We start from the raw sequence: 15,550 nt of genomic DNA, 5'->3' as shown, positions 1-15,550 counted from the left end.
GACCGCGAGATCATGACCTGAGCCGAAGTCGGACGCCTAACCGACTGAGCCACCCAGGCGTCCCTGGATGTAAATTTAAAAAAATAAAACATAAAAGTAAAAAATAAATAAATAAAATAATCTAATATTTTTAGATATTCTTCTCTCCAAGGTGAAATTACCCATAATTCCATTCACTTATTTCTATGGACAATATATATATATATTTTTAATGTTTATTTATTTTGAGAGAGAGAAGAAATGAGAAGGGGGGGGAGGGAGGGAGGGAAAGAGAGAGAGATAGAGAGAGAATCCCAAGCAGGCTCCACACTCCGTGAGATCATGACCTGAGCCAATATCAAGAGTCACTTAACCAATTGAGCCATCCAGGCACCCCTATATGGACCATATTTCTAAATATATTGCAATAGATTTTGTAAGAATGTCCCAAAGGCCCTAGTAAGCTTGAAAACACTTGCATTTCCATGTGCAGCAAAATGTCATTACAAGAAATCATGGTAAGTCTTTAAAGCACATAGTCATGAAATTACATCTCTTTTTTAATCACGTATGAACAATTAAACGCTCAGCTGGAAGAATATGAAAAGGAACTTGGTCCAAATCTTTAGAAAGACACAACAAAAATTGTTTATTTTTATTTTATTAATCTTTAGGTGCATACTTTAAAAAGAGGGATACTAGCTACCAAAGTTATTGACATAGAATCCAAGTTTAAGAACTCAAAGAAAATGTAAAAAATGATCCTCTCTTGATACACAGATGAAGAACCAAAGGCCAAAGGTGAGAAATAATTTGCTCAAGATCACACGGCTAGGGCTAGTTAGTGGCAGGAGCATGATTAGATTTGACAATGCACACTGTTGCCCTGTACATTCGAAGACAATGTCCACCACATGGCACAACACATACAGTCTGGGAGAGCCTGTGTGGCTCAGTCTGTTGAGCATCAGACTCTTGATTTGGGCTCAGGTCATGATCTCACGGTTCATGAGATTGAGTCCCGAGTTGAGCTCTGCGTTGACAACATGGAGGCTCCCTGGGATTCTTTCTCTCCCTCTCTCTCTCTGCCCCTCCCATGTGTGTGCGTATGTGTGTGTGTTCTCTCTCTCCTTCAAAATAAATATGTAAAAAAAAAACCCATACAACCCATTATCTGAAAAAAGATAACATGCAATTGTACAACCTCTTTAAACAGTATGAGCTGGAAGAATCCCTCAGCAACATCAAGAGGAAAACCAAAATTATAGTTATATTTGTTCTCTATTGACAGTTTCTAAAGGTCCAGGGCAAAGTAAGAGGAGGACAACGTAGCAAGCTTTTCCTAAGGTTTTATTTCTTCAATGTAGAGGACTATTCTTTCTTCTGAGATTATGCCCTACCTACTTTTTGGTCTTAAAATGTCCTTTCTTTTAAAAAACCATCTGGTGACAATAGTTTTTGTTTTTTAGTGTCTCCGCTTGGCAAAATTAAAAACAAGCAATCTTGTGTCAATCTTCCCTAAATTCAAAAGTATTACCAGCCTGGGGCTCAATTAGTTAAGTGTCCAACTCTCGATTTTGGCTCAGGTCATGATCTCACAGTTTCATGAGATCAAGCCCTGCATCAGGCTCTGTGCCAAAATGGCGGAGCCTGATTGGGATTCTCCCTTTCTCTCTTTCCCTCAAAATAAATAAATAAAAACTTAAAAAATATATATATTACTGGACCATGAAACCCAAAAGCCTGGAAAACCCTGACTTGCGGTGTAAACATGAGGTCTGTATTATAATACATAAGCAAATTTAGAAACAAAGAATTTGAGAAATTGTGAGAAGAGATCAAGGTAAACATGAGTAAAGTCAACTAGTTTTATAGTACTTTCTTAGAGGAAAGACCAAGCAAGCTAAAATAACTGCATTATGTTTTAGTTCCTTTTGAAATTAAGTAAAGCACATTTACCAAATGAAGTTAAACATCCACTGAGTACTATGTTTGTCCTTCCCTCCCAAAATTGTAAGTTCTATGAGAGAAGGGATTTTTGTTTTTAATTTACTGCTCAACGTTCAGCAGTTTAGAGGACAGAATCTGGCATATACCAGATTCTCTCTAAAAAGTTATTGGAAGAATGAATTAAATGCCTGGCACCATGCAAAGCACTAGGGACTGGTACCCCCCATGTCACTGGCTCTAATATCAACATATACACAAATGCAGTGGAGCTTCATCAGGCCTGGGAAATAGGCCTAACATATTCCTTACAAGTATAACCATGTCAAGAATTTTCAGTGGTTAGCTGCTTTAGAATTTATGCTTCGGCTCAAAGGGTATTCAAGTACATATAATAAAGAACCATAACAGGATTCCATTAAAGCGAACGTGAGGTAATGTTGTCATTTGTCTCATTAATACAACTACCGAAATGACACTTATTTTTTTTTCCCCAAGGAGCTCAAAACCTTGTTTAGTCACCATTTCAATCTTCAACCAGGCAATACAGAGATTATTTACCCTCCACAACTTTTATGAGCTTGATAAATGTCTGCTAACCTTCTCAGGGTGACTAATACTACAGAGGTAACACTTCTGATGAAAAAAAGAACCAGTAGTCAATCACTGCCACTGGTTATAGTTTCCAGTTTTATTTTTTACTAATTTCTTAACTACCTAAACTATTTTAGATGCAATCTGATTTATTTCAAGCACTAGAGATGTGGCTCCATGTTATCTGTATAGCTGTTATTTTTTCACAGAGCTTCACAACTTGAGATTCAATCTCAAAATTGTATATATGTCAAAGTTAAAATGCCAACAGGTTCTCTCCTTTGCTTTTGGTAAATCACTGTTAGGATGTACTTAAATGAAGAACTACAAATTCCAAGTGTGGTTCAAGATAAAAAGAGAGTGCCCAAAGTAATAATTTCTGTCAGAGAAATGACGTATTTGCTCGAGAGGCAGGAACCATGCAATGCCATTGGCTTTACGTTATTTCATTTTACAGTTTCACAGCTGCAGCCTGACTGAGCCAAAGGACTGACCAGATGTATTAATTAAAACAGCTTGTATTGAATGCCATTAACTATCAGTGTAAAGCTTGGAAGTCAGTTTAATTTTCTCGGCAGACACCAACATAGTTAAATGGTTTTTCTTCACTGCTCATAGAAACAGTCAAATTATTTGGTTTGATGAAATATAAGCCACTAATTTAAAGCTTTTAGCATTTAAAAGTTCATTTCAATGCCCCTTGTACCATGCTCATTTTAGTACTGACAGCATCAACTATAGTCTCCGAAAAAATTCAAGATGTGTCACTTATTATAAGACTACTCCCTTCAAAGCTCTAGGCACTGCAGCAATGAAATATCCCAAGTGCAAAGTACTACTGTTCAAGCAACAAAGGCCATCTTTATATTCTTACACACAAACCTACTTCAAGGAGGGACTTCCTTTAACTTTACGATATTCACTTTAACTGCTATATTACCTGCTTTTAATTGTCAGTAACAGATGACGAAGAAAACTTAAATATGAACTTTGTCCTTCAAGTCCTTACAGCCGAGACTAGACGCCCAAAGGTTTCCTGCTTCTAAGTTGCCGCAGCGTGACCCTGAGCAAGTTCAGTGTCCTCCTCTGTTAGAAGCGCACATGGCACTGCCAGTATCACCACGTAGGTGCATGACATCAGCTCACTCAGCACAGAGGACCGTGGGCACTTATCTCCAACATCATTAGCAGCATGCATAAAGGGCTCCTAGGCCCCTCCTTCGCAAGAATAAGAACTCAAAACCCGGATACTTGGGTAAAAATTCAAGCAAACGAGGCTCCAAATCTGCCATTTTCCCAGTGGCATACAGGCTTCCCCTGTCCTAATTCATTTGACATAGAGGTAAGAACAAGCAATACTTTATTAATGCCGCTTCCTCCAACCTTGGAAGACAGGACTAATTTGTTTTTCTTTTTGAGCAGTCTTTTCAAACATAAAATAACTAAACATAAACGGAAATCCCGTAAGACTGTTCAGTGTGACTACAAAAACAAACACAAACCAAAACCTGTTGGGAAAGAACCTGGGAAAACACCAGAACCTGGCGATATATGTATTATTAATAGATAAGAAGTTCAGTTGACCTGAGAAAAAGTAAATAAAGATACATTTTTCTCTATTAAATTAGCAAAGTTTTAAAACTTAACAATAAAAATATTCAATGTTTGTGAGAATACAGTGTCATTTGCATTTGTTGGAAAAAAATGCATTAAAAAACCTGGTAATACAGATTGAGAACCTTAAGAACATTTATGCCCTTTGATCCTGTCATTCTACTTCTGAGGAAATACTCTGAACTATGTTCATAGCATTAGACACAAAAATGTTTATTCCACACTATTACCATGGCAAAATTTTGAGAACAAATTAAATATATAAGAATTTCTATGCAGGGGCGCCTGGGTGGCTTAGTCGGTTAAGCGTCCAACTTCGGCTTGGCTCATGATTTCATGGTTCGTGGATTTGAGCTCGGCATCGGGCTCTGTGCTGACAGCTCAGAGCCTGAAGCCTGTTTCAGATTCTGTGTCTCCCTCTCTCTCTGCCCCTCCACCACCTGTGCTCTGTCTCTCTCTGCCTCTCAAAAATGAATAAACGTTGAAAAAAATTAAAAAAAAAATCTATGCATAAAATAACTGAACGTAATGAAAACATTAAAAAATGCCTAGAACACAATTTTAGTAATAGAATGCTTATGTTATACTACCAGGTAAAAGAAGGGAGAATGCAAAATTATACATAAACCACATAATTAACCACGTTAAAAATGTAGACAAGTAGAAAAAAAAGAATGGAAAGAAATAAAAAATGTTACTAGTGATTCTCATTGGACAACGTGATAATAGATGATTTTATTTTCCTTTTACAGATTATCATATTTTCTAAATTTTCACAGACAGCCTACATTATATAGCCATTCTTTTCAAGGAAAGAATTTTTGTTCATTTATTTAGCGGCTATATAAATAGCCCCTTTGAACTTTGTAAAATCAGTATGAGCTTAGTTTCCTCACCTATAAAGAGGACAAAAATTCTTCCCTTTCAAGGTTACTATTAAAATCAACACAGAACTTAACACATAAACTTACACTGTAGCTATTATTACTATTATTGCACTGTGGTCAGATTAGAAAGCACAATGCCCTCAATGTGAACAGGGAGATGTTTTCTCCTTTATTAAATGGTTCCAAAGGACTGCACTTTGATGTTTTGTAATAGTTCAAAGTGTTTTCCAGTCTCCCCCTCTGGTTATTGTGTTACAATGTGTCTCCTCTCCTTGCTTCCCCCACACCTCCTAGTCTGCTACTTCTAGTTTTCCAAGAGCTTAGAAATCAGTCCAGCCCAGAAGTTCTAGACTGGCAACTCACAAACATGGGCTGTTTGGCCCACACAGTGATGTAACAATATTTGATTCGGTAGCCAAAATGTAAAATTCAGAAAATTTCATGAAAAATCCTGACTTCCAGCTTCTCAAGAGGAGGAAGATTTGGTGACACCAAGGCAGGGGTCGTCAAATGGCCCAAGTTCTTCAGATGACCACAGTTTCCACTACTCCCTAATGACTTCCAGACACTGACACTGAAGGTCAGCTACCTCACATCATGGCACTTGAACTGCCTTATCTTCCTCCAGGCCTGATTCACTGTTCAGTCTTAGTAGTTATTCGATTTTTATGACCCATTACACAGTTGTATTAGTCAGGGTCCAATCAAGAAAGAAAAATCATAATTTGAACAGAGAAAGCTTAAAACTGGGGATGGAATAATGAGAAATGAGCTAATAAACGAGACCTCTAAAGAATGTAAGAATAGCAGATAAAAGGAGGAGTGTCTACTGTAAGACTGAGGTAAGGGTGGTCAAAGAGGTCCCATGTGGACTGAAATCCAAACCCTGCTGGAAGGGGCATGGCTGGGGCTCAGTGAAGAGAGGTTAAAGATTCTGGGACCAATTTTGGGGTGTGTGTGTGTGTGTGTTGGGGGGTGAGGGGTTCCCCACATCAAGCAATGCTGGGGCACAGCTGGGTGTCCCACAATCCAACTTAGTTCTAACATTATCTGCTGGAGACATCAGCTCCCACAGGTTAAGGGTTCAGTCCTACAAGACTGCCCCTCACCTTCATGAAAGAGGACTTCAATTACCTCCATTCTAACTTTCTAACTGATCAAGTTCTTCTTTCCAGGTTATCTCTTAACTCAGACAAAAGACCCTGAGGGCCAAACATCCCCTGAAGGGAACTGAAACCACCCCCTTTGAAACTACCCCCTTGAGAGCAATAAAGGGCTGCCTAGAGCCAGCAAGACCCTGTATAACTGACCCCAAGGCAATGACTGACCTGATTATCCTGCATCTACCCATCAGGCCTTGCCCGACATTTTCCTATAGAAACCTGAAAGTATTTTTGGCCCTTTGGAGACAGTTTTGAGATGCCAGTGCACTGTCTTCCCAGCGCTGGCCTCGCTGAAATAAATTCTTGTTTTACCACCTCTCATCTCTCTGCCTTTGGGTTTGGTCAGTGGCCAGTGGCCAAACGGGGTGCTCTTGCACCCCTGCGCCCTGGCTACATTCAGACACTGGTGCAAGTCCAGGTTTGTCAGCTGTGTCTGACTGGCTATAAACTGGAGGTCCCAATGATCCCCTCTCCTTGGATTTGGTTAACCTGAGACAGCAGCTCACAGAACTCAAAGAAACATTTTACTTACTAGATTAACCAGTTACTTGTAAAAAGACAGAACTCAGACATAGCCAGATGGAAGAGATACACAGGGCAAGGTATGGGGAAAGGGCGATGAGCTTCCATGCCCTCCCCAGGCGTAAAACTCTTCCAGCACCTCCATGTGTCAATAGACCTAGAAGCTCTCTGAACCCTGTCTTTTTGGGGTTTTATGGAGGCTTCATTACCTAGGCAAGATTGATCAAATCATTGGCCACTGGCAGTTGATCTTACCTCCAGCCCCTCTCTCTTCCCAGCTGGGAATGAAGGTTCCAACCTTCCAATCCCTCAGTTGGTTGGTTCCCCTGGCAACCAGCCTCCAACCCTACGTTAACCATGGGCGTTCTAAAAATCATCTCATTCACAGCCAGAAGATACCTTTATGGCTCTCATCACTTGGGAAATTCCAAGGGTTTTAAGAGCTTTGTGCCAGAAACAGGAAGACCAAATATATACTGATTATAAGTCACAATATTACAGGCAGAGAAGTTTCTGTGGTGCTACACTGGTGGAACTTGCTGGAAATCTGCACTCTTGGCTGTTGGGGAAAGCTGTTTATGGGAAAGTGTCTTACTGGAGAGGCTCTCCTGCAACACTGCCAAGGGGAAGTGCTGCCAGTGAGAACTGCTGGGTGCTGGGTGCCGGAGAAGTATGTGCTCAGCGGGAGTCTGGGTCTTGAAAACCTGCCTGCAGGAGCTGGGCCCTGGAGAAGCCTTCCAGAGGCCTGAGAAGTCAAACATATGCACTGCGAGGAGCCTGCAGGGGAAGCTGGGCAGCCTGGCCTATAAGAATTGTTGCCAGAATAGTTGCCTAGGAGCCTGCTGGGCAAGCATGGACCAAGAAGGAAAAGCCATTCCTCTTAAATTTCTCTCCAGTATCCCCTATTGACAAAGTACGATGTTGTGCCAGCTGGCAAAGGAAAGATATTTAAAGGGCCCAGATCCATTTCTGCAGAGTGGTCAACGGAGAGTGAATTTGGAGCTGAGAGGCAGTAAATTGATAACTGGCATACTAACCCACTAGAATTACAAAAAATGATACACAGAAGTGACAGCCAGGGACAGTCAGTCTACCTATTTAGCTAATCAGAGACTTTTCTGATCCTTTAGACTAATGAGGTTTCCGGATGGACAATTTCTATATAACAGAGGTGCTACCAATATTCTCCTTCATCTCTATCATAATAGCCAATATTTTTTAAGTACTATGTTAAGCATGTTCTACTATAATTGCTTTACATATACTAATTCATTTAGTCCTCACAACAATCCTATGAGATAGATACTCATCTTACAAAAGAGTCATAAAATGTCCAAGTAATTTGCCCAGGCTCACAACAGCCAGCAAATGGCAGAGTCACTATCTGAATCTAGTAATTTAGCTCCAGAATCTGTACTCTTAAACATTATGCTCAACTGCTTCAACACAAAACCTATTTCATTGTTTCTTTCTTTCTTTTTTTTTTTTTTTGCTTTTAGCATCCATCTTGATTCCCCAATTTGCCTTTGTCAAATGCATGAAGAATTAATGAAAGGAATATGTAAGGTGTAGAAGCTAGGGTATATTTTTTGGTTACTAGAAAACTGACCCCCAGTGACATACAGGGCTTGCAACAGATACTTAGATGTAATTATCCAGTAGTTAACCCCAAGGCCTCATCACTTAAAAATCCATATAACTGGGGCAGAAGAATTTCCAGACCAACTGCTACCTAGTTCTATTTTATTTCAATAAAATTAGACATTCAATACTAGTATTTGAGGCAGACTGAGACTTCCACAATTCCATCAGGTTTTAAGAAATACCTGTACTACATTTAGCATTACTACTTATTACCTGGGATTTCAAACTGAACTACAGAGGATCTTAAATCTTGTTATCATTCAACAAAGTTGCACATCTAAATTCTTCAATAACAGGAAGGGTTAAGATTATCACATACAGAGGCATTCTGAATTCATTTTAGGTCTTCTTCCCTCAAAAACGATGCAAATTCTTTTTTTTTTTTTTTTTAACGTTTATTTCTTTTTGAGACAGAGAGAGACAGAGCATGAACGGGGGAGGGGCAGAGAGAGAGGGAGACACAGAATAGGAAGCAGGCTCCAGGCTCTGAGCCATCAGCCCAGAGCCCGACGCGGGGCTCAAACTCACGGACCGCGAGATCGTGACCTGAGCTGAAGTCGGACGCTTAACCGACTGAGCCACCCAGGCGCCTCCGATGCGAATTCTTGAATATCACAATTTACAATTGACTTGATTACGAAGTATGAAATTAATTTTGGACAGTTCAAAATGGGAACTGCTTCAGATTCTAAGTTGGCAGGTGTCAATTTAAGGGCATTTAGGATATATTCCGCTCTTTCTTAAAGGTTTCAATGCTATTTGAAGGTGGTTTACCTCTGTAGTTTCAATTCTGCTACACTGACAAAGCACAAGGCAGGAGATGTACTGTGGAAGGTAGAATGTCCGTGATGTGAAAGATATTCCTAACTTGGGGATATCTCCTAATGGAGGTAAAGTTAGTGGTGTTATGATGTTCCTAATTTGGGGAGCTAAGGTGCCAATCTAGACCCATGGTCTTTCATTCCTTCTTTACAGTGTTCTTCAGAAAAGGAAATATCTAACGGTCAAGTGCTTTGGACTGGCAGTCAAACTGACTTAGTTTCAAATCCCACCTCTACCAGTGTCTACCACACTCTCCAAGCCTTGAGTATGCACATTTGTAAAGTGAGGTATACCAGTACCTATCTGTCTCCTCTTGGAGATTAAATAAGATACCGCGTATCGGTGCCTGGCACTTCACAGAAGGAGCTCAATAAGCATTAACTATTATTAATATTATTAAACAGATAAGTTTCAATAGCACTTATCCACATAATATCCTAGGGAAAAGAAAGCTTTTCAGGAAAATATTGGACCAGATTTTATCTAGTTTTTATTTGATCCAAACATTTTTATCAAGCAAAGACACTTATGAAACAATAATCTTCTAAGACATAATTGTTTTCCAGGTATGGGTAGAGAGAAAGCAAAGTGTAAACTGTTTGAATTTAGAAATGAAATTCCAAACAGGCATCACATTTATTGTATTACCTGAAGAGAATAAAACGTTAATATACTAGACAATGCAAAAGCCTCTAAAAATACCACTTTGTCACATCTATTTCAAAAAGAACCAATTGTCAGAAAAGCATGCTGAACAAATTTATTCCTTAGACACAAATGTCTGTTTTGTTGGTGACTCAAAGTCCCAAAGATACTTATCATGAATGAGTTATGATAATTAGACATAAAACTTTTAAACACACGAAAAATAAAACAAAGCTTAAAATGAGAACTAATGAAGAAAAAAAAGGCAAATACTAAGAAAAATACTATAAGGCAGGCAGACTAGAGAAGGCTTGGTCTCTCCAAATGGAACATTCATGGTGAATAGGAATGCCAATCCCCAAACAAGACCTTTCAGATTCCAAACAAAAACGCTGAGAAGTTTCTGTAACTGGAGAATGGGATGGAGGAATTCTATTAGGAGTCTGTTTCAAAATAAAGTCTTAAAAATTATAACTTAAGGGGCTCCTGGGTGGCTCAGTTGGTTAAGCATCCGACTCTTGGTTTCGGCTCAGGTCATGATCTCACAGTTCAGGAGTTCGAATCCTGTGCTGGGCCCTGCGCTGACAGTGTGGAGCCTGCCTGGGATTCTCTCTCTCCCTCTCTCCTTGCCCCTCCCCTCCTCTCTCTTTCTCTCTCAAAATAAATAAACTTTAGAAAAAATTATAATTTAGAACAAATTTCTAAAAATGAAAACCTTGAAGAAGTTTTCATAATCTAAGGAGTATAATCCTCAACATTTTCTAAAGTTCTTATTATGGCCTAGAATACAGCCTCGCCCTTATATTAATGCATTACATCCTCACAACAGTCCTATAAGGTCATTTAAAAGGAAAGATCTGGCTGTTAAAAGAGCTTGTTCAAAAAGCGACACTGATTTTGAACTACACTACCTGTCCCAGACAGTTCCCGGGGCTTGAGCGCATTACTGGTCATCTTGAATCCCTTACTGAAGTGAGAGCAGCACTACTTTCAGCTGCATACCTATGGGTTTATACGATTTTAACACAGGAAGAAGATGGCATTATAACCCAAACCGGTCTGCAAAAGAGAAGTGTGAAACTGAGACAAAGCCTTCAGCACACTGTATATGATAGAAACATTACAATTATATAAGTAATCGTATGCCTCTTCAATATGATTACACTGCATTTGGGCTTGTAGTTCATATGCCTTTTTTTCCATTTCATTTTTTTAGTGTTTAATTTTTATAAATATATTGGTCTGCAATAGAATGGAAATTAAACAAGACCAAAAACTAGTCATCTACCAGATAGCTGGAGGAGCACTGCCTTAGAGCTCTGGTGCGAACAGCTTGCTCTCTGTTACCAGCTCTGTGGCAAAGAGGAGACGTGCTCAGGTAAGTAACAATCCTCAGATAACCCATCTAACATCTCACTTCGGTCATGGCTGTTAACTTCATTCATCAGTCAGAGCACTTGCTAAGCTGGGTTAATTCCAGGTAACGTTAAGTTGTAGGCTCTTCACCTACTTACGTAGCGTTTTCCTTTAGAGCCAAAGAAAACTGCTCGTTACCAACTGAATCTAACATCGTAAGATAGTACTAACCTAGTGGTTCCAACTCCTTTACCAGACGGGATTTCATTTGTGTAAGGCATGCTCTGGCGTTCTTTACAACTTTAGTTTTTCTCCTTCCCATATGCTGAAGAACAGAGCATCTTCAGCATCAGTTGCTCATAAGTATTTTCAAGAATCAGAGATTTTGGGGCACCTGGCTGGCTCAGTGAGTTGAGCATCCAACTTCCGCTCAGGTCATGAGAATGTGACTTGTGGGTTCGAGCCCCACATCGGGCTCTGCGCTGACAGCTCAGAGTCTGGAGCCTGCTTCAGATTCTGTGTCTCCCTCTCTCTCTGCCCCTCCCCCGCTCGTGCTCTGTCTCTCTTTCTCTCTCTCAAAAATAAGTAAACATTAAAAAAAAAAAGGAATCAGAGATTTTCCTTTCCTTCATTTTAGAAATCACTTAGACATAAAGGAAGCAAGAAAGAAGTTAGAAAAGCATCAAGAAAGTTGGTCTGGGGGCAAGGAATGCCGAAGACAGTGATGGATCACTGTCACATAAAGCCGGATGGTCAGATACAGCAGGTAGGCACCACTGCTGCAGCAATTTTCAGGTTACTTAATTTTAACTCATTTCTAAACACTAATTTTGCCATAATTAATGGGTTTTTGAACTTTTATTCCTGTCTGAGAAATTCTAAGGGGAAAATACTGTATTGAATAAAAGCAGCAGCTAGATTAAGAACATGAATAAAAAGCATATGTTTCCATATAGATGAAAGTGAACTGTAAAATAAATTAGATTGGTCTTTTTATTTATAATAATGCTAGTCTCTAAAAAAAGCCAGATTTCCTTAAAAAGTAAAGTTGTTCAGGGGCTCCTGGGTGGCTTAGTTTGTTAAGTGTCTGACTCTTGATTTCGGCTCAGGTCATGATCTCACAGTTCGTGGGTTTGAGCCCCCACGTCCGACTCTGCGCTGGCATCACGGAACCAGGTTGGGATTCTCTCTCTCTCTCTCCCTCTCTCTCTGCCCCTCCCCTGCTCATGCTGTCTGTCTCTCTCAAAATAAATAAATTAACTTAAAAAAATTTTTTAAAGGAAAGTTGTTTAGCCAGTATAGAAGCTTAGGAACTATTTTCTAAAGGTAGAAACTGCTTCCCAGCCTCCATGAATGAAGTTTGGTTTTTACACATTTATCATCTCACTAGTTTCATGATACATCAATACATAATAGTATAATCTGTCTAGAAAAAATGCTTAATTTCTAGAAGATAAAAAACATCAGTTGAATTCTAACATGTCTAAGTTATATATAATTTTCATTTTTATTCTACGAGCTCAAAATGGACTGTGCCTGCTGTAATAATAAAAGAATATCATGAATGTGATTTATAGCATTTTAAGGCCTACAGCTGGAAAAGACCACTTGACCATCAATTCAGATAGCCATAAATGACATGTCATACTAATTATCTTTATTAATGGCTTGGTTAATTACACCACTCATGTACACATTTCCTTTCAGTGAAAAAGAAGATAGCAGATCGCATATTGCAAAAACCACTCAAAATGGTTCAAGAAGATACTGAAACTGGAAAAGTTCTCAGCACTTTATACAAATAAAGTTTCATTAATCTCTTATTTGAAGACATTATAATTTTTGATAAATGCTACCTCAGTTAAGTTTTTAAATACATACGCCAACTTAAATCTCACAAATATTAGCCCTCATAAGGCCAGTTCAACTCTAATGCAGTTAATAGAAAATATGGTTCAAGGCAGAATAAAGCAGGCTTACAAAGTACTGGACAGCAGGTGGCCCAAATGAGTGAAGCAGGCTTCACAGCCAAAGACCTTAACAATCTACCACTGCTCAGCTCTAGCCAACTACTGCCTTGAGGGAATACAGACAAAAAAAAAAAAAAAAAAAAAAAAGCAATAACAACCTTAAATACTGTGCTAACCTAACAAATTAAGTCTGTGGGTTAGGTTTGGTCTATCAGTTTGCTCTCTCACGAAGCTCTTTCAGGACTGGCGGTGAAACTGGGCCTATTTTACTGCTGAACCCCCAAATACTCATGAAATCCTGTTCCTTCCAAGTGTAATGGGTTTTCTCCCCTAGATGTCTGAGCACTGTGCATGCTGTGAGCTCTTTATGAGGAACTTATCTGCATTTTTAACTGAACAATGCTTCCACCTTTCTTCCCCACTCATTAATGTTTGTGCAAATAAGGACAAATGTACAAATTAACCAAAATGTCAAAACATATTAACAAAAATTTCATTTCTAAGTAAAGATCTGAAACAACTTCAAATATGCATTCCAATGCTCTCTTTCTTTAAAAGGAAATGTGAGTTAAGAACAATCTAGTTTTCTTATCTTCATTCGTTAGCATGAATTCATTTTTGTATTAACAAAAAACTAATTCAAAAAACCAGAAAATTTTGGATTCTAATCCAAAAAAATTACCTCTCCCCCCAAAAAACTATGCTTCATTTCCTCAAAAAGATAAAGTATATTGATTTCAATGCATACAGACAAATAATATTCCCCATTTATGTTCCTTGATAGCAATCTGGAAACTTGATTCCTTGGAACCTCTGGGAATCCAAAGAATGTTATGGTACCTCTTTCCAGGAAAGTGTGCAGAGAGTCCTAAATTTTTGTATGCAATTTCACAAGGTTCAGAGTACCCCAGGATCTTCAGTGGATCCACCCACCCCAAGTTAAGGGCTCTAGTGCCTAAAATGAGGTTTGTTTCTATTATGAAATGTTATGCATCTTTTTTTTTTTTTTTTTAATGTTTAGTTTTGAGAGAGAGAGTGATAATGAGGAGGGGCAGAGAGGGAGACAGAATCTGAAGCAGGCTCCAGGCTCTGAGCTGTCAGCACAGAGCCCAACGCGGGGCTCCAACCCACCAACAGTGAGACGATGACCTGAGTCGAAGTCAGACGCTTAAGCGACTGAGCCACCCAGGGGCCCCATGAAATGTTATGCATCTTTTAAAAAGATAGTCTTTCCTACGAAGATCTTTAGCTCTGAGCTTAATTGAGGAAACCGCTTCCCTTTACAACTGTCAGTACTTCCTAGCAGCCATCCTGACAACTGACAGAAAATTGAGAATTTCTTACCTCGGAGAAATTAACAGCCAAGGGCACGATTCCAGCCACGTAACATCCCACCAACATAGCCAGAGACAGCAGACTAATGGAGATGAAATCATCCATTCTGTCCTCCTTTATTTACCCACCGCCACCAGACTACAAATTTTCAGAGGCTTCAAAGGGTGCTTAGGTTCTTAAACGCGTGTGGTGATTCCAAGACAAGTGGACTTTCCAGTTTTTTCGTCCTCCTCACCAACAGATGTGTTCACGAAACCCTTCTCTGGAACGCACCTGAAAACAGTCCCTTTTTGCTGATATTAGCACCAGAGAGAACTTTCAGCAATCTCAGGTCCCGATCCCTGTTTTCAGACGCCAGTCACTGGATTCCCTAGCGTTAACAGTTAAAGGTATGCAAAGGGCGATTTCTTCAATCGTCGGAATGGTGGCACAATGGACCCACTCCCTCCACAACGTCCCAGGTGGCAGCAGGAAAAGGAGGAAAACCCAAGCAAACTTGTTCGTCCTCCCGGCTCCCCTACCTCCTTGGGGCGGTTCTCGCCAGCCTGGGACCAGCCCACCAGTCCCGGCAAACTCTCCTCCGAGTCTAGAATGGGGAAAGAGTCCTGCAGGTCTCTACCGATGGGCTTAGGGGTTCAGCAGCGAAGGTGATACAAAGCTGTCTCTGCCCTATTCCCGATACTGCCCATATTACTCCACTCCGCTGGGCCTTGACCCAGAGCCACCGATACTACAGCTGCCATGGCCGCCAAGTGGCACATCTTCATTACATCCACTTCCGGATTGCTTCACCGCCCCCTCCTTTAGAAGAGTACTTCCGGGTTACAACCGACCTATGGCCCAGGAGTCTTACGCTACCGCCATTTTTGAATAGGGCCATTGAAAGATATCTGGAGTCACAGTCTATATCGGTGATCACTCTAGGCGCCTGTCCAATAACAAGAGTACGGAAGACAGCGTCTTGAAAAGAAATGATTATTTTTCAAGTTCTGCAGCAATTCCCTGCGCACCCCATCGCCCTTATCCAAGATGGCTGTGACAGAGTCAGTATCCACTCTAGCTGCCGGAAATG

At 40.0% G+C, this 15,550-nt stretch overlaps 1 protein-coding gene across 7 annotated transcripts in view; it reads right to left on the bottom strand.

Moving 5' to 3' along the window:
- SLC39A9 (solute carrier family 39 member 9) overlaps positions 1 to 15,527 on the bottom strand; it is a 52,342-nt gene extending 36,815 nt beyond the window's left edge. For all 7 annotated transcript variants that reach the window (XR_006203924.1, XR_006203925.1, XR_006203926.1 and 4 more), the window contains exon 1: positions 14,488 to 15,527. Coding sequence is in view for 4 of the 7 variants with exons in the window: in XM_042943614.1 (XP_042799548.1) it covers positions 14,488 to 14,583 (96 nt within the window). In the remaining 3 variants the exon portion in view is untranslated. The remainder of the gene's footprint in view (positions 1 to 14,487) is intronic.
- Between the last annotated feature and the right edge of the window lie 23 nt (positions 15,528 to 15,550).

This window comes from Panthera leo, chromosome B3 (genome assembly GCF_018350215.1).
Source record: "Panthera leo isolate Ple1 chromosome B3, P.leo_Ple1_pat1.1, whole genome shotgun sequence".
Classification (NCBI taxonomy): Eukaryota; Metazoa; Chordata; class Mammalia; order Carnivora; family Felidae; genus Panthera; species Panthera leo.
This window is presented reverse-complemented; position numbering and strand designations above follow the sequence as displayed.